At 42.7% G+C, this 25,285-nt stretch overlaps 1 protein-coding gene across 2 annotated transcripts in view; it reads right to left on the reverse strand.

Annotated features, from left to right (window-relative positions):
- Window positions 1-25,285, reverse strand: part of LOC144753369 (cGMP-dependent protein kinase 2-like) — a 1,794,633-nt gene that overhangs the window by 68,015 nt on the left and 1,701,333 nt on the right. For both annotated transcript variants that reach the window (XM_078641085.1, XM_078641086.1), the window contains one exon: window positions 13,548-13,614. In XM_078641085.1, coding sequence (XP_078497211.1) covers window positions 13,548-13,614 — 67 coding nt within the window. The remainder of the gene's footprint in view (window positions 1-13,547; window positions 13,615-25,285) is intronic.

Raw genomic sequence — 25,285 nt, forward strand, 5'->3', positions numbered from 1 at the left:
CGCTTGTATTTTAGTTACTGCGCATGCGTCAGCCACACTCACGTGTCCTGACGCGTCTGCAGAAGTGGAGGGAAAGTTATGCGCATGCGTAATTCATAGCTGTGCTTATCATGTGGTACAGCTCGTGCCACTGCTCTTGTGTCCGTCTCAATGTAGCTAACATTTAATTGCATAAGTTTGTTTCTTGATGATGAGTTAAAAGTATCAACCCTGTGATGTGTTTTTCATAATGACATTATTATGTATTAATTTGTTTTCGCTTACTTTTCATGTACCGCGGGAAATGGGGGTCTGAGTGAGAGGAGAGCCATATTGGAGGTCCCTTCTGCGCCTGTGCGACATTCGGCAGCACGAGGGACCTTGGCTGATGGAACATAGCCAGCTGGCAGTGATGGGCGAGATGCTCCTGAGAAAGTCACCTCTGCCCTGCGAGAACAGCGAATGTGGCTCCTTATGTGATACAATGTATTGTTGCGCTACTGTTAGCTCATGGGAACCCCAAATCTGCTAGGCGGTACCCAAATATGTAAATGAAGGCTTCAAATCGTGTATTGTGATTGGTGTGTTACCCAAACCCTACCTTAGGACCAATCGAAATTGAGGGATTCTGACACTTTGCAACATTGGGGGGTGGTACACTGTCCCCAAACTGTATATCTACCCTGGGTTCACCTAGTGAACCGTCCGACTTGTCTGGTTTAGCTGACCTGTCACTGACCCAACGCACTCAATAGGTGACTGAAGATACAGAGCGCTGCGGAGCACTCTGTCCGAATTTGACCATAGACTAAGGTTTTACTGAACCTTAAAGTGCTGGCAAGGCACTTAACTGGGAGTTCGTTGACCCAATCGGGGTCTTGATCGATAGCTGCAGAGCGGGTGGAGCGCAGGCGTTGCTTCCGAACTGTGGGTTGCGGTCCTGTCCTGAAGAAGGTCCTGTCCTGAAGAGGGTCCTGTCCTGAAGAGGGTCCTGTCCTGAGGGTTTGCTGTCCTGTCCTGAGGGTCCTGTCCTGATTCCTTTCCGAGGGTATCCTGTCCTGTCCTGGGTGTCCATTCTGCACCTGCTGTCCCACTGAGGGTTATCCTTCCTTGAGGGTTTCCTGTCCTTAACTGACCCGTGGCCAGGGTTTGGTTTCCACACCTTTTTCTAGGTAAATATTACTCTGAACCTCTTAAAATTTTTGCACCTTCTGAATTTCTAACTTTTGCTTAAATAAAGTCAACATTGCATATGTTATATTTCCATGCCTTTCCGCAACTATTGAACAGTCATTTATAAATTTTGCAAAGTTATTCCTATGTCTTCTCATTTGTTAGAAATCATATTTTGCATAGCAGTGTGTCATTTCCTGATATGGTCTAGAACTTCGTTGCCTAGGTTGTTCAAAGGCCCTTTTACCTTAAGTGAAGCGTGTTATTCATTATAAATTCTTCTATAGTCACACACACTTAGTCTATCACTGTCTAGATAATACTGACTTATATAGTATCTTTTCTCGTTACATTTTATTAGTACTTTGATGATTACTTTGTCATTATTTCTTTCTGCCTATGTGATTTACGTTATCTTGGTTATTGATTGCCTTATTTTACTGTACCTCATGCAAGAAAATATTGAACTTTAGATAAACATTTTAAAACTTCCAGTTGTCCGTGGTCATTTAAACAGTATTTGAATGTTATTGGTTGGGTTTGTATTTTGCTGCCTTTCCTTTACAGCTAGCTCCCTGATTCATTGTGGTCATTAGGCACCCGCGTCGGTGGATGGTAAGTCGGGTGCACTGAAAATTGGTAGCAGGGAACACACACCAACTTGATAGAGCTCGTGAAGTCACCCGATCGATGTATATGGTGATTTGAAAAGTATATGGGCCCTGAAGCCGGAAACGGCGAAAACTGTTGGCCGGGTGGCCTCGCGCGCTCTATCAATAGCACTTCCTCCACACATTCCGGTGGTTGTGTTGGAGGAACACGGCGAAAGGCACCTGTCCAGTGGAAGCCTGGCAAGGGGGGCTTTTGGGACATCCTGTGAGAGGGGAAAACCTGTGAGAGGGGCATCCTAGTGAGAGGGATGTTTTGCAACTACTCCACCATTTGAAAAGAGAAGCAATGCTGCCTGTGTGGAGAAATCACGACAACCAGGACTGATTGGTAGGAAGTGACAACCTTCTGAACAACCTTCTCTACCTGTTTTCGTCACCACTAGAGCAATGCCAAGAAAGTCTGTGCGAACAACTTCCATGTAGACTCAACAGAAGACCGGACCCGTAGAGCACCCATGCAGTGTGCCAAAGAGAACTGGTGGAACAAGCTGCTGACGTATCATTATATATCACTGACTCAGTGGAAGTTTACGTTACTTTGTTTTATTTTGTTTATTCTTCCTCACAGGTTTGGACTTTATTGTTTCCTGTTTGAATAAAGTTTGGGAGGGATGTAGTGATATGCTGATCACTGTTCTAGTTGTTGCCAGCACCAGCCACTCCCCGAGGGCTGGCTTACACTCACCCCACACCCATCCAGCACAGGCTTCACTGGTCAGGTGACCCTGGCAATAAAAGGGGCCGGGCCACGTGCTGTAGGCCGGTTCTACACTAGAGCTAATTGTGTCTGCGTGGTCATTATTTATGCGTGAGGGCCCAGGGCCCTGCATCATTACAGGAAGGACGGTGGGTGTCTAACGGTCTGGGAGCGGCTGCGGAAGCCCATTCATTCTGCAGTTACAGCACTCTCCATTGGGGCAGGGAGGCCTCCGGAGCAGGGTAGGTGCCAGTTCGGTGAGTTCCATGGAAAAGCGGCTCAGGGGACGCCGCATCTGTTCGGTGGTATCACTGATGAGGGAAATGCTTGTGAGCACCCGCTCCTAGATGCTGGCCCCCTCTGGGCCCGGGAACGGATCTTTTCAGTGGTGAAATGCTTCATTCAAAAACTTATTCTGCTTTTGGCGGCATCTTATCTAGTTTGACATTGAAGGAGCCCCCCTCCCAATTTTACATTCTACCTTCCTTTGCCAAAAGACATGTCGCCCATTAAGTTGTCTATTAAAATCAGATTATCTAAGTTCGAATCCTGGCTTCCCACTTGTCCAGAATGTTTGATTCTAAGCAAAACACTGTATCTCTGCTTCTTAATTTCCGTTTTGTTGGGAAAAAGGGTATGCATTAAAAGCGATTCTATCGCAGTTATACCTTATTAAATATGTTTGATGTAATTTTGATCATGTTTAATATGTTTGTGTCTTCGGTGTCTTTGTGCCTTGGTACAGCTTATCTTGCTAGTTGTATTGTATCGAGAAAGCCCTGCCCTCGCGGCTTCGGCTGTGTTGATGCCCTTTAACCTGATGCTAAGAAGACGCCTCAGTTGCTAGGGGAAGCGATGCTTGGCTTCAAACTCACGGAGTTCAGCAAACACTAGCACAGCCGCGCAGGCCGCTTGTGTATGCTTCGTTTTCTCTTCACCCCTGCCCTTCCTGTCTGTGTAACCACGAGTCACTGTGTCATAACTCGCGAGCCCATGCAGCAATATAGAGGTTATTGCTGGAATTCAGTGTTCTATATTATAGCATTTCCTGTGTGTCCCCTATTCCGTTTCAAAATGCACAACATTTAGAGAAATGTAGGAAAATGTTGCCCTTTCCTTCTTGAAGTATGACCAAATTGCCTTGTAAAACCTGCAAAACATAATAAGTAAATTACCATCTGTCGTGATTAACTGAAAAACGTGTTTGAGGTTTAATTTGCAGTGATTGTGCAATTGTAACATTACCAAAATTATTTTTTTTCTTGTTTCCCTCTCAAATTCCCTGTACCGACGTTCACGCACGCAGGGAAGCAGTTTTTGTGAGCAAGGGGTGTGTTTGTGGGTTTTATTCAAAATTGAGGCATGTGATCTCCTTCCAGGAAGCATGTGATTGTTGATGTCCCTTTAAATGTTAGGTTATTTTGAAGGATGCTCTTATTCTTTTTTAATGTATGCACCAGCTTTCTGTGCAAAGCTTGCATTGTTCAGAACATGTAGCTTCAACTCAGAGATGTTTGTCTGTAGTACTTGGGAATTCATAAAGGTGCTTCTTTTAAAGTACCAGTGGATGTAGACATCATGACGTCATGGGCAGAAGCCTGAGTCCTGGCAGTCCAGGGCTATGAACTGACTCTTATTGTTTCCACATACACAAGGCTTTCAGACTTCCTGCAGAAGTAGCAACAGTGCTGTGTCAATCGTCATCTACAGCTGTCGGTTGACTTTATCATGTCAGTTATATTTTGTAGGTTGCATTCGAGGTCAGGTGACCATCTTAAGGTTTGCACATTGTTGCTGCATTTTTTTCCTCTTCTTCACACTGTCAGCTAAGATATGATTCACACTCACGCATGCACTGGTCTGTTGAGTTCCATTTTCTAAGACTGCTGTAATTCAACATAGTGCCCTGAGACCCTTTGCGCATTGCAAGTTTGCACCCCTGAGTTAAGCACACCACTTTATCCAAATCTCACAGGATTTGTGGCTTTGTCTCCATATTTCTTAGACAGTGAAGATACCCATGATCAGTAGGGGTACAAAGTGCATCTTGTAATATTAAACATTGAATAACATGAACAATAGACCAATACATCTACAGGTTTCAATTTCTTTGGTACAGTGTTTCATGATAATCAATTAACCGTTGCAGATGTCTGTACTTAAGTTTCCCCTGTGTCTTATTTTTGATGGCTCTCTTTTATCCAAAAAGTGATGCTTTGTGTGAGTGGGTCTTCACCGGATATGCTAAGAAAATTGATTCATAGTTCAAAAATGGTGGTTCTTTCTTCAGTAATGATTTCCACTTGAAGCACAATCCTAAAGTCTTGCTTAAACACGAACACATTTTTTGGTTTGGCTAGAAATCCAATTCTAAACATAGGTTTGCAGAGAGGTTTTAAACGTTTCTGTTTTCTTTACATTCTTTTTCTTTAGATGCCGATTTCACATGGGACAATTACTTTTGTTCTGTTACCAGACGTACAAAGCCCTTTCATCACCGACGCCCATGCAGCAATTGCAAACTGTGCGTTGTTGTGACTTTTCGTCTTACATCTGATTTTATCACAAAACGTTTTTTTAGTCCTTACTGATGTATTTTCAGAGAGATTAAAGCCAGCTGACAAGCATTTAAGCTCAGATCTACACTTCGGAGAGGTTCATCTCATGTTGAAGTAATTCCTTTTATTATAAAACAGAACTGCACATCATAGCCAGTTGTGTCACAGGGAACATGTTTAAATTTTTCTGACCAATTGATTGAGTAGTTATGTCAGTTTTGAGAGTATGTTGATGCTGGGGTGTGAGTGAGGGTGTGACCTGAAACAGTTGGAAGACGTGACAAGTTCATCAATTGAGCATGTTCTTTAACAGGCTCGGTCTGCATTTTGAGGGCCCTTCTGTCCCTATGACCTTTGTCAGCTGGGCCTTTCTCTCGTGCTGAAAATATTCAGACCAGGGCAGGACACTTCTGAGACAACAGTGAGCAGCATGCAAGCTGCTGACCAGCTCGTCAGCTCACGCATCTACTGGGTCGCTTGGTCTGTGAGTGGACCAGGGCGGTCTGGTCGTCTCCTTTTTGTTGCCCTTCCTCTTGCCTCTTTATGCACCTCGCTTTCTTCTTTCTGCAGCTCACTCTCTTCTTTCTGCACCTCTCTTGCCTCTTTCTGCAGTCACCCAGCCAGTACCATGTACTAATCCAATCACTCAGCCAATACCTAATCAATCATAAATTCACCAATCACTCTCCTTGCACCACTCTAATCATCCAGTCACTACCCATGTAAAATTCCTTGAACACTACCTATGCAGCCATCTCCCTGCCACTACCCATGCACTCCTCCAATCACGTACATACTACACGTGAACTCTTCCATGCACCCTGGCATTACGCATGCAGTCCTTAAAACACTCAGACAGTGTTGCTACAGTCATGTAATCAATTGTGCACCCACTACCCGTGCACTTTTACAATCTCCCAATATTAGTCACATAATTATGTAATCAGTCAGATAGTACACTTGTACATCTTCAGTCACCAAGGCACTAAACATACATTCATACAATCACACATGCAGTACCCATTCATTACTCTATATATTACACTTACCACAATTCATACAACACTTACAAATTTGCCTATTTTTAAACCAAAGAGGCGGTTCTAAAAATAACCATTTATTTAAATTATTTTATTTTGTAATTATTTTTTTTTTTGTTTTTTCAACTCTTTTTTTAAATGTTTGGGTGTTTCTTTAACAGAATGACAAAATTAACACAATGAACAGTGAAAGGCTACAAAACAGTATGCACTTTTAAAGTAATTGCAAAAAATTAAATAAATAAATAACAATGATGGATTTTCATTGCAACCACTACAGAATTCAGTGATTGCTCACCATGGCACAAGATTGCTTTGCACGTGCTGAACACCTGCTGTACTCTAGCAAATTGGAGTATAATATGCGGTGTTGATGACACAGATGAAGCTGATGAGGCGCTTGGTTGGCCTCTGTTGTCCACTCTAGATTGCTTTTCCAGGTCATGTCTGTGCTGCTCTCTTGCAAGATGGCATGGATGTATAGCCTGTAAGTGCTTCAACATTGAAGAGGTCCCACAGGAGTACTTATTGACAAGACACTCTGGCATCAGGTGCACCTAACCTTTTGAGCATTCACTTTTTTTTCTCCAGGTGGAAATGAGAAAAAAGCCCACACAATACGTTCATGTCTTTGCTTTTTTAGTTCTGGCAAGTCTTCTTCATTCTCAGGTGGAAGCTGCTCTGCTGGATTTAAAGCAGCCATTTTTTTGATAAAGAAATCACCAAAAAAAAACAAAGAAGAAGAGCAAAACAGAAGACCTGTCACTCCTGAGATGCAGTTGAAAGAAGAAAAAGACAGGGTGGGGTACTTCAAGTTCTAGAATCAAGACCTTCTAAACCAACCAAATACTTTCTTTGGAAGTCACATGGGGTTCGCGCACCCGGCGCGCAACTCCGTGCACCAGAAGCGAATTCTGAAAAATATATTTGAAATTAATATATCTTTTTAAAAACTACAAATAAATGATATTTACAGGTATATTAAGTAATCCCTTGGTATAATAAATATAATAAACTTATATAGATATATAGTTTTAGAACGTAAAGATTTGCGATGGATTCGCGCAGCCGGCATGACCCGTCCCTGGAATTACGTACATGATGTTAAGCGAGGTCTGAATTCGCGCTCCGGCGTCCACCGGGCACGTACCAGCGGGATTCCCCAAAAATATATTTAACAATAATATATCATTATTCCAGTTAGAGATATATGCTAGTTACAGTTATCATAAATAATGTCTCTGTCTAGAGCTCTCAGGACTGCATTAATTCCATATTCCAAATTAAATCTTCGCTCATGATGCTTTTTGAAAATTCAGCTGTGTCATCTGTTCAGCCAATGAGCAAAAGATCATGTACTACCTGAGGAAGGCGGAAGCTGAAACACTGTAGTGGAAATATATATTTGTTCTTTGGTGAATCTATCTGTTTGAGTCACTTCTTTCTTGGATAATAAATATATATACATATATATAAAAAAAACTTTTGAAACTTAAAGATTTGCGATGGATTCGCGCTGTTAACTTGCAGCACTCTAAGTATACAGTCGCTATCCATGTACTTGTACAATGACTCAGGCAGTGCTACAATCAAATGTGAACTATCCATGCAGTCCTCTATCCCCCTCAACACTTCTCATTCACTCTTTCAATTCCCCAGGTAGTACCCATGAAGTCCAGCAATCACTCTGTCACTCTCCGTGCACTCATCCAGTCATCTAGCCTGTACCATGTCCTTATCTAATCACTGCGCCAAAACCCAAGCACTTATAACTTCACTGTGCTGTCAACGTACAGTACTCTAAGTATCCAGTCACTATCAATGTACTTTTACAATGACTCAGGCATTAACACATGCATTGCTACAATGAAAGGTGCACTATCCATGTAGTCCTCTAACCACCTTCACACTACTGATTAACTCCTCCAATTACTCAAGTAGCACCCATGCAGTCCAGCAATCACACTGTCACTCTCCCTGCACTCCTCCAATCATTCAGCCAGTACTATGTCCTTACCTAATCACTGCGCCAAAACCCAAGCAATGATAAGTTCACCATGCTGTCAACTTGAAGCACTCTAAGTATCCAGTCACTATCCATGTACAGTCCAGCAATTAGACTGTTACTCCCCATACACACCTCCAGTCACCCAGCCAATACCATGTACTAATCCAATCACTCCATCAATACCCAAGCACATATACATTTACCATACACTCTCCTTGCAGTACTCTAATCAGCCGGTCACTACCCATGTCCGCATACAGTGACCCATGCACTAATTCATGCACTGCTACAATCCTCCATACACTACTCATGCAGACCTCTGACCACCTACACACTACTGATTAACTCCTCCAATTACTCAGCTAGTACCTATGTACTCCAGCAATCCCCCTGTCACTTCCCATGCACTCCTCCAATCACCCATCCAGCACCATGCACTTATCCAATCACTGCGCCAATATCCAAGCACTTATAAATTCACCTCACACTCTCATTACAGTACTCTAATCATATAGTCAGTAGCTTGTACTCATTAAATGACCCAGGCAGTAACCATCCACTACTACAATCACTTGTGCACTACACATGCACTCATCTAATCACTTACACACTACTCATGCACTCCTCCAGTTACCCTGCTATTATCCATGGACTCATTCAATCAGGTTGCCACTTCTGAAACATTTATAACATATCCATGCTCTATACTTGCATTTCTCTGATCACCCACATAGTGCCCATACTCTGATGCAATCACTCAGGTAATTTTTCTCTTTTTAACTAGTAGATGTGGTTCCGTAGGTACCGTTTTTTTTTTTTCAGAACAATTTTTAATTTTGTTTGTATTTTTTATCCTTTTTTACTTTTTTTGTGTGTGTTTTTATTTTAAAAACAACAAAGAAAAATGAAGATCAGGAAATGATCTCTTAAACAAAAACCTGAAAGTCTCGGAGGGACTCGTGAAGTGGGGGCTGAGACAAAAGGGAAGTCCCAAAACGTGTTTTCCCCATGCAATTTTCTATAGGAACCGATCATCGCCGCTACAGCCTGAACTGCTGAACGGAATTGCACCAAATTTTGCAAAGAGGTAGTCCTTGGTTCAGACTCATGCCTTTTGCTTAAATGGTGTAAATCCGTTCCATAGTTCCTAAGAAAATGACAATTAAAATCACATATATATCTATGGCTGCGCAGGATCCGCGCACCCTGCCGAGCACGAGCTTCATGCTAATTGGCTGTCAACACTCCAAATCAGGAAGTGTTGGCAGTCATCTTGTGCCTCGATAGAACTGAGGCACAAGAGTTCCTTCAAAAAGTGCGCAAAATGCAAAAAAGGGGGCAGGGTAGAAACACCCCAACCCCCTAGGCCTGCTCAGGGGGTCCCACAAGGACCCCCAAGGCCCCAAAGAAATGTTGGGGAAAAAATCGGCAAAATCTGCGCAGGGTGCGCGGATCCTGCCTATCCCCCAAAAAATGAAGCTTCGATGCTAATTATTGCAAGGTAACAGGGGGTTGATTCTGTTTAGGGAATCAGAGGCAGGAATCAAAGTAATATTGTAAAATGAACAAAGCCTCTGACACCATGGATTACACAAGTTATTTTCTATTCACGTCCTATTTATTGACAGTGAATGGTCTTGTTTTTTAGCACATTTTTTAAAAGGTTCAAATGGGTACACATTGGGTGTGAACAACTCAATTTTGATTGTCTCCTTACATCAAAAAATACATTCGATATTGGCAAAAATAGCTTACTGGCTATTAAATTTGATCAACGTGAAACAAACACAGTGACAAAATTGGTGGAAAAACTTAATAAATTCAAATATAAACAATCCACAAATAAAAGAAAGAAAGGTGAGTTCATGTATCAACAGTATCTTATTTACAAATGGTATTTCAAGGGTCCTGCTGTAAATCTAAAGGAGATTATATTGATATCCCAGGGGGATGTTATTGGTTTGTCCCTCAGTGGGGAAAGTTAATTGTCCTGTGGCGTGCCAGGGAAAGTCATATATTCCAAAAGTTATTTAATGCCTAATGGTGAGATGCATCTCTCACTATATGTCCCAATGGTTTGGTTGGATCATATGGCATATATTCCTCCTGGCACCAAAGTTGAGCCTACGCGTTTCGACCTTAGAGAAAATCTTGACAGGAAGGGAACTTTATAAAGGTCTTCATCAGGGCTCTTAGTAGGTGATGAGGAGCATCGAGTTGCACCCAAGGGTGGGAAAAGTCAATACTGCATCCGATGAGTACAGTTGGCTTACAGAAGACGAGAAGATGGTTCCTCACACGTCAGTGTGGTGAAGCTGTATGACTGCAGTCTTTTTTTGTTTATTTTGTGCTGCAGTTGTCTGAAGAGTTCTTTATCAGCGCTACAGCGTCGTAGTTGCGGGACGATTTCTCCGCAATATGAAGGAGCAGGGGTACATCACATTCCCGGCGCTACCTTCCTCTGGCGTGTTGCTTCTTTCTCGGCTCACGTTGGAGGAGGGGGCTAAGTCCCGGCGGCATTTGGAAAATAAAGTGTGGGGGGCCCATCCCCCCCACACTGCCCCAGGGACCGCCACCCCCGAGGTAAAGTATCAATAATTGCAGGGGGCACATGGCCCCCCACAGCCCTGGGGACCGCCACCCCCGGGGCTCAACTTTATTGACATTGCGGGGGGCACACAGATACCCTGGCAGCCCTGGGAACCGCCACCCCGGGCTCATTTTTAATAAATAAATACCCTGTGTTGGGGGGCTCAAGCCCCACCACACACCAGGGGACTGCCACCTCCCCAGCGCACAAAAGATGCAAATTGAGAGGTCTGTGACAGACCCCCAGGCCAGGGGACCACCACCCCCCAGGCCTTTGAAAAAAGTGGGAGGGGGGCCACGCGGCCGCCCTCCTGGAGCCCTTGATGGCCCTGGGGAACACCACCCCCCAAGGCCGGCTCCTGCAGTGTCCAGAGGGTGCCCACCCCCGGGACACTGAAGTTTGCAATGACAGGGCGGGAGCCTCGCGGCTCCCACCTTGTCATTGCAAGCTGTTTTGGTTCATTGAAGGGAGAGCAGGGAAACCCACAGGTCGCAGGGAGCCGGATGGGATCGTGGGGGATTGGGGACCCCCCATGGTACCCAAAGGAGAGGGGCTGCCCAGGGTTATGAGGTCCCCGGGCTACAAGTGGCCCGGGAGGGGGGCCGCGCTGCTCCCCTCCCAAACAGTTTTAAAAAAAAAAAGAAAAAAAGATAGAGATAGGGTCCCCGGGGCTGGTTGGCCCTGGGAGGGGGGCCACACGGCCCCCTTCCACATAGTTTTACATTAAAAAAAATTAGGGGCAGGCCCTGGGGGATGGGGTCCCCAGGGCCAAAAAAATAGAAAAAGAAGGGGGGCTACACAGCCCCCCTTCTTAAAAGATAAAATAAAAAAAGGCCGGCATTGCACCGAAGGCCATGCCCACAACTTTCATCACTCTACAAACTCTCCCCTGGCGCGTTTGAAGAGGGGGAACAAACTCCCCTTGAATACAGGTGGTCCTTGGGGGCCAACTAGCCCACCAGGAACCTCAAGGATGCGCCAGGGGGCTGCGTTGCAGAGAGGTGTTCTGAGGCCATGCCCCTTTTTACACCTCTCTGCAAGGCAGCTCTGTGGCGCTTACTGGAGGTAGCTGGTGGGCCTGTTGCACTTATTGATTCTTGAACAGGACACAGGTGGTGGTTGAATTTGACTCTCACTGGGACGTCACTGTGAAAGCTGCACTAAATAAGGAAGTTTCATGAATGGTTTTGCATTGTTTGCCTATGGTAACACTGCATTACACATATGCACTGTCAGATGCTGTACATCTCCTGACATGTAATTTTTCCATAGTTCTATGTGTCATTTTTAAATTTCAGTTGGGCGCTTAAAGGCGTACCAAGTGGGTTGAAGAAGGAAATCACTTTTCCCCTCATTAGGTTAGACATTTTATTTAGTAGAGCCATGGGTCACTACATTAAGCTGTGATACTCTCTGGATCAATTAAACCATTTAAGAGCATAAATAGATACCATATACTGACTGAAGTTGAGTTGCCATTTGAGATCCCTTAACATGCTGTGATGATATAAGTCCATTGTATTAATCTCACACTTTATCTCACCACTCTTTTCAGAAAGATGGTGGACCCATGGCCCCTTTGATAACTTGGAGGCCAATATATTTTCATTTTTTATCATAACCTTGCACAAAGTGACTATTTGTCTAGGTCCCGATGAATGCCCCGGAACCCCGTTGGGGTCATATAAGGGCGAAAACATGTTGACCACCTATAGGGGAGTATTTGATTGAAACCCCTAATCCTCTTTTTACCTCCATCCCAGTGGAACACTGAATACAATTGATCCACCCCCCTGGAGATAGTTTTACTCACCACCACTTTTGTACTTTTGCACTCTGTCCCTCACTGACCCTATTACACCGCTCAACATTAAAAATACCTCAGCTCCTTCCCGCAAGGGAGTTGTAGCCCACACCATGGCCCTTGCAGTACATCGTGCCTCATCCCACAAGTAGAACTCTGAGCAATTGTTGCATTAGTGACACACTGACATATAAAAGGGAAACTCTAATTCCCAGAATCCACCATTAATACTACCCATTATAGCTTAACTCTGTGGTACATGAACACACACAATATGCTGGTTTATACAAGGAGCTGCATTATGTTATCTGCTGGAATCCTGTTATTGCTTCACCATGATTAGCATGCCACATTATGGAATGATATAACAATATATATTTGTGATCATTTTAATGGGTTTCTAGACTTCATTGGTCAATGTACTTGTGGATTACATCGTGAAAGAAGTGTAATGTGCATGTTATGTATGATTGCCTATACTTCCTATCACCCTGATATTAAATTACCAAAAATATTTTTAACAAGTATATGATAAAGAATAGAAATGAAATGATTTGTCTCCATTCAAAAAAGGAAACCTTTAATGTAATGTGCACTTTGGGAACATTTTGAGGGTAGTTCTTGGCTGATTGTATGGTTATTTTAGATTGTTTTAAAGGATTGTTGACATATTTATTCAGTTTTACAGACTATGATTTACATAAACTTTTGGAATTTGGAACATATTCAGTAGCGCCAGATGCGAAATTCTGAACAAAATGTGGATCCAGCGTTTCTTCTGCCATTCTAGCCCAGCTCAACACAATTCCTCCATCCTCCCTCATCAAGACCCCCAATAGCCCTAAAATGCCTATTGTATCAGTTACATTTCAATCACTGCAAATAAGAGCATGTTAACAAAACACAATCTGACATCAGAGCTTCATGAATGATTTGTCATTTTATGATTCAGTATATCAATGTATATCCCAATGGAGCAGAAATCAAAGTTGCCTACAACTCATGAAATTAGATGCCTGTGCTGTACCTCTCTCTTAAGTGGCGACATCAACTTCCGTGTTCTTAAACCTTCCCAGTTAAAGCCCTGGAACCACCTGAAAAAAGCAGAACATGATTTATTGAAGAAATACTATTTATTTGTATTGCAAACATTCTCACATTTAACTTATATAACTTATATAATTGAGATTCACAATTTTCTGAGATAGCACAAAAGAACTTTGGTGCTATACTTTCAACTCTTTAGTACTGATATCAAACATTGTGTTAGGAAAGGTTTTGAAGCGGAATTTGTGTTATGTTTACCAAAGGGACTGTCACTCATTAACCACACGTTATGGTACTGTACACGTATGAGCTAAGATTCCCTTGAGAAATATGTTAATAAATATTAAGGGTAAGTAAAATCATATTATTGTATAAAAAAATAGAGCAATTACACTAAATAAAATATGATTGAACAAGTTATTTGAATTATTACAGGGATGTGGAATTCCTATAGCCCGACGCCCAGGACATATTGTTAGGGGTCAAGGGCAACAAGTTTTTGTGTGTATTTTGTCCTTGGGACAAGTAGGCCCAACCCCCGACAGCACAAACCCTTTGGCTACCAGTTTGCAGTACCACATTATGAATCAGGGAAGGGCACTGTCTGCAGTTAAGGTAATATTTTTGTCCGTGTGTTAATGCAGTTCAAACTTGTATTTATGGTTCATTAATTTAAAGCATTTATTATTAGGGTGAGGGCTCTAAGTAAATGTTGTAAGCTCTGACTGCACTACTTACATTGGTTCCAATATAAATGTGTACACACATTTTCAAAGTTTAGCAATATGAGGCTATGTATAATGCTCCCAGAATGCTCTCTGATTTGATGCAAATATTTGCGGAAGCTTGACAGCAAGATTGATGATACTTTGCTTTCAAAATAAAATGTTGATTAAAAAACATGAAAGCAGGAAAAAACGTTTTGCTAAACTGTAAAATTTCAGGTACCATTTTTGTGCACCATCATTTAGTAACGTGGTGATACATGGTAGTATTTCCCAAAAATATTCAGAATGGAAAATCAGTATAACCAGTTTCAATAAGATTATGGGAAACAAAAATAAACAAGCACTGGCAAAGCCAATAGGTCTGAAATTGGTGGTCAGCTTTTTAGTTTTGTCAATGTGTGACTTGTTTTGGCATGGTTTTTGTAAAACCTTATTGGTGTGGGAGCTGCCGGGCCCTCACCATTATAACAAACACTGGCAAAAGAAAAACATGTTTTTGGCATCAAAAAGCACACATTCCCACAGTAGCTACTGGCACTGAACAAAACAACTTTGTGTGCTGATATGCTCCTTGTGAAAGAGCAGAATGCTGTCACTCACAGTGAAGCCAGCCGATAGAGAGAGAGACAGAATTTTAATAAATGCAAAAGGTTATGGTCAACGCCAGACTAAATTAGGGGCCCATTTATTAAAGGAAGTTCCAAAAGTGCACCCATGGTATATGTCCTTGCATTAAGTGCAGCTATACAGCTTTCGTGAGTCCCCAAGAATTTACAAAAGTAGGACAAGAAATAGTACTCCTAGAAAATATTTCTGAACTGCATTTCAGCATGATCAAATTTGCAAGTTCACTTTCCCTCCAACCACTTTTTTCCCAACTCTGGAAGAAGGTTTATGTCTGCCATTGTCAGGAGTAAATTTCCAACATTTCTCAGTATGGGAAAATATTAGGGCAAGTTGTTGAAAACCCTTACAATATGCAAGTTAATAGGTTTTCACAGACTCAAAAGGGCATTCTAACCATGGAACTAATGCTTACCACTACCTTCATCCTCCGTACGTAGATCTGCGGAAATGTGGCAACATAAGGGGATTGCAAGTATTCTATACTACTATGGTATGAGCCCTGGTATAAACAGATAAGCTATATCAGAGCTCTTATATAATGAGATTGCTGCCATAGTTTGTCTCTGCACTACATTGCACCAAAGAGACAAGGGGATTTTGTTACAGGACAAGTAGATTTATGAAGCAACCTGTCCCATGGACAAGTAGATATTTTATGAAATTCCACACCCCTGTATTAAAATAGCATGTTGATGAAAACGTTGCTGTGAAAATGAATACAAAGAAGCTATAAATCCCTGTAAGGAATCATCCAGAAAAATTAGACTTTCCACGTTTTTTTAAACAAAGAAAGAGTCCTAAACCATTTTGACAACTTCCTGATAAAATTGATGGTCCTTTGAGTAAAAACAGTACTTGGTATCTTGTCCTCATGTTAGGCTGCAGTAGATGCTGCCCTCGGATATTCCCTCCTTGGGTGTGAGAGCATAAGCAGACCATATGTTCAATGACTCATTTTTTTGCCGCTAGGCACTGAATTTTCCAAGTGAATGCAAATTAAGATATCAGGATGTACATAAGATGAAATCCTAGATATTTAATTTTACAGCCAACTTCTAATGTTAAATATATATATATATATCTTGTGCATGTGAACAAGGGCTTGCAGCCCGAAACGCGTTATGCATTTCCTGAAAACGAACGTATAACCTGGATTAAAAGAATTGTTACCTAATCTGGTGGTCCGTCTCCTGCTTGACGCTTCGCTAATCTACGTGGTTGGAAGTGGCGTTTGGAGTTTTCTGTGAATATATATATATATTCACTGAAAAAAACATAGGTTTCACACGAGTTATAGTTAGGTGGAAATTTTACTCGCATAAAACCATTGAAATTCCCACGTTATAGTTAGTTGGACTCACTATAACTTGCGCGTGCAATGCACTGCTGATGACGTCACATATTACATCACTCATGACATGGTCAGTGACATCACTCATGACATCACTGATGACATCTCAAATGACATGCAGTTTCGAGCTACACTTGGGACTGCTCTCAGGTGCGTGGAGTTAATTACTGGGGTGGAGCTGGCTTGCAGCAGCAAGCGTTCAAAGGAGGGACTGTTTTCTAGCTTGAGACATTTCTCATGGATCGTTTTGGGCGCTGAAGAAGGCAGAAGTCTGCCGAAATGCATTCACATCTGTGCTGAATAAAGGTGTTACCTACCGTCTCCCCCTGGGTCGCTGTCTCTTTTCGTGGAAGGAGTTTCTGTGCATCTTACACAGCGTCACCCAGCGGCGCTTTTCAGGGACCCCCGCCGCGCTCTGGGTAACCAGCCTCACTGGGACTTGGACTCCTGCAGTTCGTTTGCTTGACCAGCGTTGGCTGGACGGGCTGGTAGCCCGCCATTGAAACCAGGGAGATAAGAAAGCAGTCCTGGGATTATTAATCCCATGCTGGGTAGAGCACACTGTGGCTCAGCCCCTGCTCTATTGACTTTCTGTAAGAGATGGCTGCGGTGGTATTGGGGGACCGGAGGTGACACTGATCATCTGGCACACCAAAGCGGGACTGTTACACCTGTTTCCTTGAGGCTCACGCTGTTCCCTGCCCCCCCGGAATGACATTCTCACCAACTGGTGACTTACTACTGCACCGGTGGTCCCGGATTCCACACTGTTGCATTCTGGGACTTGCAGTTTCGAGCTACACTTGGGACTGCTCTCAGGTGCGTGGAGTTAATTACTGGGGGTGGAGCTGGCTTGCAGCAGCAAGCGTTCAAAGGAGGGACTGTTTTCCAGCTTGAGACATTTCTCATGGATCGTTTTGGGTGCTGAAGAAGGCAGAAGTCTGCCGAAATGCATTCGCATCTGTGCTGAATAAAGGTGTTACCTACCGTCTCCCCCTGGGTCGCTGTCTCTTTTCGTGGAAGGAGTTTCTGTGCATCTTACACAGCGTCACCCAGCGGCGCTTTTCAGGGACCCCCGCCGCGCTCTGGGTAACCAGCCTCACTGGGACTTGGACTCCTGCAGTTCGTTTGCTTGACCAGCGTTGGCTGGACGGGCTGGTAGCCCGCCATTGAAACCAGGGAGATAAGAAAGCAGTCTTGGGATTATTAATCCCATGCTGGGTAGAGCACACTGTGGCTCAGCCCCTGCTCTATTGACTTTCTGTAAGAGATGGCTGCGGTGGTATTGGGGGACCGGAGGTGACACTGATCATCTGGCACACCAAAGCGGGACTGTTACACCTGTTTCCTTGAGGCTCACGCTGTTCCCTGCCCCCCCGGAATGACATTCTCACCAACTGGTGACTTACTCCTGCACCGGTGGTCCTGGATTCCACACTGTTGCATTCTGGGACTTGCAGTTTCGAGCTACACTTGGGACTGCTCTCAGGTGCGTGGAGTTAATTACTGGGGGTGGAGCTGGCTTGCAGCAGCAAGCGTTCAAAGGAGGGACTGTTTTCCAGCTTGAGACATTTCTCATGGATCGTTTTGGGCGCTGAAGAAGGCAGAAGTCTGCCGAAATGCATTCGCATCTGTGCTGAATAAAGGTGTTACCTACCGTCTCCCCCTGGGTAGCTGTCTCTTTTCGTGGAAGGAGTTTCTGTGCATCTTACACAGCGTCACCCAGCGGCGCTTTTCAGGGACCCCCGCCGCGCTCTGGGTAACCAGCCTCACTGGGACTTGGACTCCTGCAGTTCGTTTGCTTGACCAGCGTTGGCTGGACGGGCTGGTAGCCCGCCATTGAAACCAGGGAGATAAGAAAGCAGTCTTGGGATTATTAATCCCATGCTGGGTAGAGCACACTGTGGCTCAGCCCCTGCTCTATTGACTTTCTGTAAGAGATGGCTGCGGTGGTATTGGGGGACCGGAGGTGACACTGATCATCTGGCACACCAAAGCGGGACTGTTACACCTGTTTCCTTGAGGCTCACGCTGTTCCCTGCCCCCCCGGAATGACATTCTCACCAACTGGTGACTTACTCCTGCACCGGTGGTCCCGGATTCCACACTGTTGCATTCTGGGACTTGCAGTTTCGAGCTACACTTGGGACTGCTCTCAGGTGCGTGGAGTTAATTACTGGGGGTGGAGCTGGCTTGCAGCAGCAAGCGTTCAAAGGAGGGACTGTTTTCCAGCTTGAGACATTTCTCATGGATCGTTTTGGGCGCTGAAGAAGGCAGAAGTCTGCCGAAATGCATTCGCATCTGTGCTGAATAAAGGTGTTACCTACCGTCTCCCCCTGGGTCGCTGTCTCTTTTCATGGAAGGAGTTTCTGTATATATATATATATATATATATATATTCACTGAAAAAAACATAGGTTTTCACTGAAAAAAACATAGGTTTCACACACGTTATAGTTAGGAATAAGCATTTAAAAAACCTTAGAAATTCACTGAAAAAAACATAGGATTCACACATGTTATAGTTAGCTGGACATTTCACTCATACAAAACCATTGAAATTCCCCTGTTATAGTTAGTTCAGCTAACTATAACTCGCACGCCCTCAATGCACTGCTGATGACGTCATTTATTACATCACTCATGACATTTTCAGTGACATCACTCATGACATCACTGATGACATCTCAAATGACATGACTGATGACATCACTGATGACATCATCCAGTGATTGTGTGTCTTTCTGAAAAATAATATTTTTTATATATGTACATCTAAAGGTCAATTATAGTTAGGACCAAGTTTCCATAGGAAATCCGCAACATTCTATTGGGAATAACTTTAGCGCCGGTTGAGGAATTTGCGTGTAATTTTCCAAAATGTAGGCCAGCTCCGCTCCGCTCCTTCCCTGGAAGTTTCGGGGGGATTCGTCATGCGGGGGCCGAGAAAAAAGAGGGGTCACAAAACGTGTTTTCCCCATGTTAATTTCCATAGGACGTTCAGACACGGCTACAGCCCGAACCGCTGAATGGAATTACACCAAACTTTGCAAAATTGTAGGGACTGGCAAGCAGAAGTGCCTTTTCTATATTTGGTGAAAATTGCTCCAGTGGCTTTTCCGAAAACTAACTTAAAAAAAATTTAGATATCTATATGCGTGCTTCGAGCGCTTACCGGTACGCGTACCGGGGAGCAAACCCGGCGTGACACGAAAGTGGGCGAGCGGAAAGCTGATTGGCTCTAGGGTGTCTGTCAACATTCTAAACAGTCCGGAGAGTCCGCCATCTTGTGTCTCGGTAGAATCGAGACACAAGAGGTCAAAATAAAAAGGGGGAAATGATTAAAAGGGGGTAGGGTAGAGACCCCGTGACCCCCTAGGTTTTCTGAGGGGGGCCTAGAAGGACCCTGAAGGGCAAAAAAAATTCTACATTTTCGCGGGGTAAGGGCTGGGTGCGTTCCCATGTACGCTTCCCGGTACGTGTACCCTGAGCGCACCATGGGGAAAAACGGTGAAAACAATTAGAGCAAAATAAGAATTTAGAGTGCTTAGAGGTAGGGTAGCTCTGAAAAGAGCTGTTGTGTTATGTGGGTGTTTTTTGTACCTACAAGTAGGTACCGATGCAGAGTCTAAAATTCAAGAGGAAGACTCTATTCCCCTCATCTGTAAAATGTACACCATCTCTCCTGTAGATGCCTTGAATGTTGTAACGCAAGTTGTTGAGGTATATAGAACCCATATCATAGTCTCTGAGGAAAGCAGAAACAGATTTATTCACATGTTTCCTTGCTTTCTCAATCTGTGGACAAAATTGGTTGTACCAGTTCCATTTTTGCCTTTGGCATATATTAGAATATACCAAGGCAGTTTTTGGAAAAAGTGACATCAAGTGCCCAAAGATGTCCTTTAAAAGCATTTCCAGACCTACCCCAGTCAAAGTGCCCAGCTCATTTCCACCACAGTGCACAATTTTGAGGTCAGGGTGTGGTAGATGCATAAAGGATTTTACCAATGGTATCAATTGGTGACATCTCAATCCTCTTTGGCCAATCCACATAATATCCACATTTGGTAAATCAAGGTTGGGAATACCTCTTTTTGCTGCATACTTTTCACTCCAGTGAACAAAGCTATGACCCACAATCCAGACTTTTGGTATCTTGAAGGTAGATGTGGTTGTACTCAGATGGGCTGTGGGAATGAAATGGCACTTTGAAAGTAGGAGTTATGAAAAAAAGTGGTTGCGATTCAGTACACTTGAAAAAGAAGAAATGATTGGTGGTTTCTTTTAATTCTCCACTGAAAATTATGGTGCATGCTTTTGTTTTTTGAAAGAAGTAATTCTAATGGTTGAGAAAAAGTCATTGAAAGAAACATTGCACATGATTAGCTAGTATAATGAGAGGTCAAACACCCTTGCTGGATTCATTTGCAACATAGTATGAGGAACTTTTCACCTGTGTGCTGAGTTAGGTGGGAGTTACCATGGTAACAGGCTGAATGAGCACTGGGGGGATGGGTGAATATTATGTGAGTTTGAAAGTGTTGAAATGTAGAACCAATTAAAATGTCAGTTTGGTTTTGAAATAGTGTGGGAAGAATTTTGCTTAGTTAAGTCCAGGGATATGTGTGAAGAATTACAGGGAATCAGGGCCATTTGTGGTTGCAGTGTTTGAGGTGCATTTCAGAGATTCTGCTTAAGAAAATCTGGTGTGTGTGACTGACACTGTTCTAAATCTTCAAAAGCATTTTTAAAGGTGAGTAATAATTCATTTAATATAGATAGAGTGCTCTGTGCACTATGGGGAAAATTAAGAAGCATATTGGTCTTGTTTATTCTTGCATTGTGTCTCATGTTTCTATGTAATGCTGGCAAAAAATGAATGGTGCATATTGGAATTGTATTTTGAAAATGAGTCAGGTTTCTTTCTTGGAATGTAGTGATCATTTAAATGGGCTGTGCTCTGTGTGTAAAACGATTTACTATGCTACATGTTTTTCGGTAAAATGTAAGATGGTGAGAAATGGTGAGATGGTATAAGCACAGACACACATAGTGGAGGCAGAGTCAGACATGGTAGATTACATGTAACATCCTGGTCATGTGCCTAAGATCACACTGTGAGTCAAGTTGATTTTAAATGAATCTGGGAGAATCATTTGCTTAGTTGATGTGTTTAAAAATATGGGAATACATGTATTCTTGAAGTCAGTTAGGCTTTAGGATATGTACTAGTAGAGAATCTTAGGCAGCATGTCTGTTAGGCCTCTTAGTTCACAAATCGGCTCTAAGCTGTGCAATAAAGATCCAGGGTGTGCTGTTGAAACGAATAAGGACTGTTATGTCTTGCTTATATATATATGGTCTGTTTTTTGCCAGTAGAGACAGTGAGATAGTATGAGCACAAACACACATATTGCATGCAGAGACAGTCATGGTAGATTACATGTAACATCCTGGTCATGTGCCTAAGATCACACTGTGAGTCAAGATTGATTTAAAATGAATTTAGGTGAATAATTTGCTCAGTTGATGTGTTTAAAAATATGGGAATACGTGTATTCTTGAAGTCATTTAGGCTTTAGGATATGTACTAGTAGAGAATCTTAGGCAGTATGTCTGTCTGGCCTCTTAATTCCCAAATAGGCTCTAAGCTGTGCAATAAAGATCCAGGGTGTGCTGTTGAAATGAATAAGGAATGTTATGTCTTGCTTATATATATATGGTCTGTGTTTTGCCAGTAGAGACAGTGAGATAGTATGAGCACAAACACATATATTGCATGCAGAGGCAGACATGGTAGATTACATGTAACATCCTGGTCATGTGACTAAGATCACACTGTGAGTCAAGCTTGATTTAAAATGAATCTGGGGGAATAATTTGCTTAGTTGATGTGTTTAAAAATATGGGAATACATGTGTTCTTGAAGACAGTTAGGCTTTAGGATATGTACTAGTAGAGAATCTTAGGCAGTATGTCTGTCTGGCCTCTTAATTCCCAAATAGGCTCTAAGCTGTGCAATAAAGATCCAGGGTGTGCTGTTGAAATGAATAAGGAATGTTATGTCTTGCTTATATATATATGGTCTGTTTTTTGCCAGTAGAGACAGTGAGATAGTATGAGCAGAGACACACATATTGCATGCAGAGACAGACATGGTAGATTACATGTAACAACCTGGTCATTTGCCTAAGATCACACTGTGAGTCAAGCTTGATTTTAAATGAATCTGGGTGAATAATTTGCTTAGTTGATGTGTTTAAAAATATGGGAATACATGTATTCTTGAAGTCAGTTAGGCTTTAGGATATGTACTAGTAGAGAATGTTAGGCAGCATATCTGTTAAGCCTCTTAGTTCACAAATAGGCTCTAAACTGTGCAATAAAGATCGAGGGTGTGCTGTTGAAATGAATAAGGACTGTTATGTCTTGCTTATATATATATGGTCTGTTTTTTGCCAGTAGAGACAGTGAGATAGTATGAGCACAAACACACATATTGCATGCAGAGACAGACGTGGTAGATTGCATGTAACATCCTGGTCATGTGTCTAAGATCGGATGTATGACGTTACAAAGCATACTTTTACCACGCATACCTTTACAACGTGGTATTTACAATGAATACCGTTACAACGCATAGCGCTTAGAGGTGCTGGATAGTGGTAAGTATAATTTTCTATTCCAACTCCAGTCCCCGTGGACACTAGGGAAGGTGTTGGATAGAAAGTTAAACTTATTACTTACCCTAGAGCGCCCCCCAGCGCAATGCGTTGTAATGGTATGCGTGGTAATACCTGCGTTGTAATGGTAGTGCGTTGTAAAAATTTCGTTGTAAACGTTGCATACCCCTAAGATCACACTGTGAGTCAAGCTTGATTTTAAATTAATCTGGGTGAATAATTTGCTTAGTTGATGTGTTTAAAAATGGGAATACATGTATTCTTGAAGTCAGTTAGGCTTTAGGATATGTACTAGTAGAGAATCTTAGGCAGCATGTCTGTCAGGCCTCTTAGTTCCCAATTAGGCTCTAAGCTGTGCAATAGAAATCCAGGGTGTGCTGTTGAAATGAATAAAGAATGTTATGTCTTGCTTATATATATATGGTCTGTTTTTTTGCCAGTAGAGACAGTGAGATAGTATGAGCACAAACACATATATTGCATGCAGAGGCAGACATGGTAGATTACATGTAACATCCTGGTCATGTGACTAAGATCACACTGTGAGTCAAGCTTGATTTAAAATGAATCTGGGGGAATAATTTGCTTAGTTGATGTGTTTAAAAATATGGGAATACATGTGTTCTTGAAGTCAGTTAGGCTTTAGGATATGTACTAGTAGAGAATCTTAGGCAGCATGTCTGTCAGGCCTCTTAGTTCCCAAATAGGCTCTAAGCTGTGCAATAAAGATCCAGGGTGTGATGTTGAAATGAATAAAGAATGTTATGTCTTGCTTATATATATATGGTCTGCTTTTTGCCAGTAGAAACAGTGGGATAGTATGAGCACAAACACACATATTGCATGCAGAGACAGACATGGTAGATTACATGTAACATCCTGGTCATGTGCCTAAGATCACACTGTGAGTCAAGCTTGATTTAAAATGAATCTGGGTGAATAATTTGCTTAGTTGATGTGTTTAAAAATATGGGAATACATGTATTCTTGAAGTCAGTTAGGCTTTAGGATATGTACTAGTAGAGAATCTTAGGCAGCATGTCTGTCAGGCCTCTTAGTTCACAAATAGACTCTAAGAGTGAGATGAGACACAGGCACAGAGTGAGATGAGACACATGCACATAGTACCCTTTAAGCTAAGAGATGCAAACTGTGAGCAGACACAGGTGAAATTATTGAAAAATGTGAAAATATAATTCCTTATTTCACACAGGCACTCAGTATTATCCTTGTCAAAAATGAGTGAGATGAGACACAGGCACAGAGTGAAATGAGACACAGGCACAGAGTGAGATGAGTGAGGCTTAAAGGGTACTCTGTGCCTGTGTCTCATCTCACTCTGTGCCTGTGTCTCATCTCACTCATTTTGGACAAGAATCACACTGAGTGTCCTTATTTCACACAGGCACAGAGTGAAATGAGACACAGGCACAAAGTGAGATGAGTGAGGCTTAAAGAGTACTCTGTGCCTGTGTCTCACTCACTCTGTGCCTGTGTCTCATCTCACTCCGTGTCTGTCTCATCTCACTCTGTTTATGCCCCATCTCTTTCTTTGTGTGTCATTTCTCTCTTTGTGTGTCTCATCTCACTCTCTGCCTGTGTGAAATAAGGACACTCAGTGTGATCTTTGTCCAAAATGAGTAAGATGAGACACAGGCACAGAGTGAGATGAGACACAGGCACAGAGTACCCTTCAAGCTAAGAGATGCAAACTGTGATCAGACACAGGCGACATTATTAAAAAATGTGAAAATATAATTCCTTATTTCACACAGACACTCAGTGTGATACTTGTAAAAAATGAGTGAGATGAGACACAGACACAGCGTGAGATGAGACACAGGCACAGAGTGAGATGAGACACAGGCATATAGTACCCTTTAAGCCTCACTCATCTCACTCTGTGCCTGTGTGTCATTTCACTCTGTGCCTCTGTGAAATAAGGACAGTCAGTGTGATCCTTGTCCAAAATGAGTGAGATGAGACACAGGCACAAAGTGAGATGAGACCCAGGCACAGAGTACCCTTTAAGCCTCAGTCATCTCACTCTGTGCCTGTGTCCCATTTCACTCTGTGCCTGTGTCCAATCTCACTCATTTTTTACAAGGATCACACTGAGTGTCTGTGAAATAAGGAATTATATTTTCACATTTTTCAATAATGTCACCTGTGTCTGCTCACAGTTTGCATCTCTTAGCTTAAACAGTACTCTGTGCCTGTGTCTCATCTCACTCTGTGCCTGTCTCTCAACTCAATCTGTGCCTGTTTCTCATCTCACTCTGTGCCTGCCCCATCTCTCGCTTTGTGTGTGTCATTTCTCTCTTTG

Source organism: Lissotriton helveticus, chromosome 5_1 (genome assembly GCF_964261635.1).
Source record: "Lissotriton helveticus chromosome 5_1, aLisHel1.1, whole genome shotgun sequence".
NCBI classification, from domain to species: domain Eukaryota; kingdom Metazoa; phylum Chordata; class Amphibia; order Caudata; family Salamandridae; genus Lissotriton; species Lissotriton helveticus.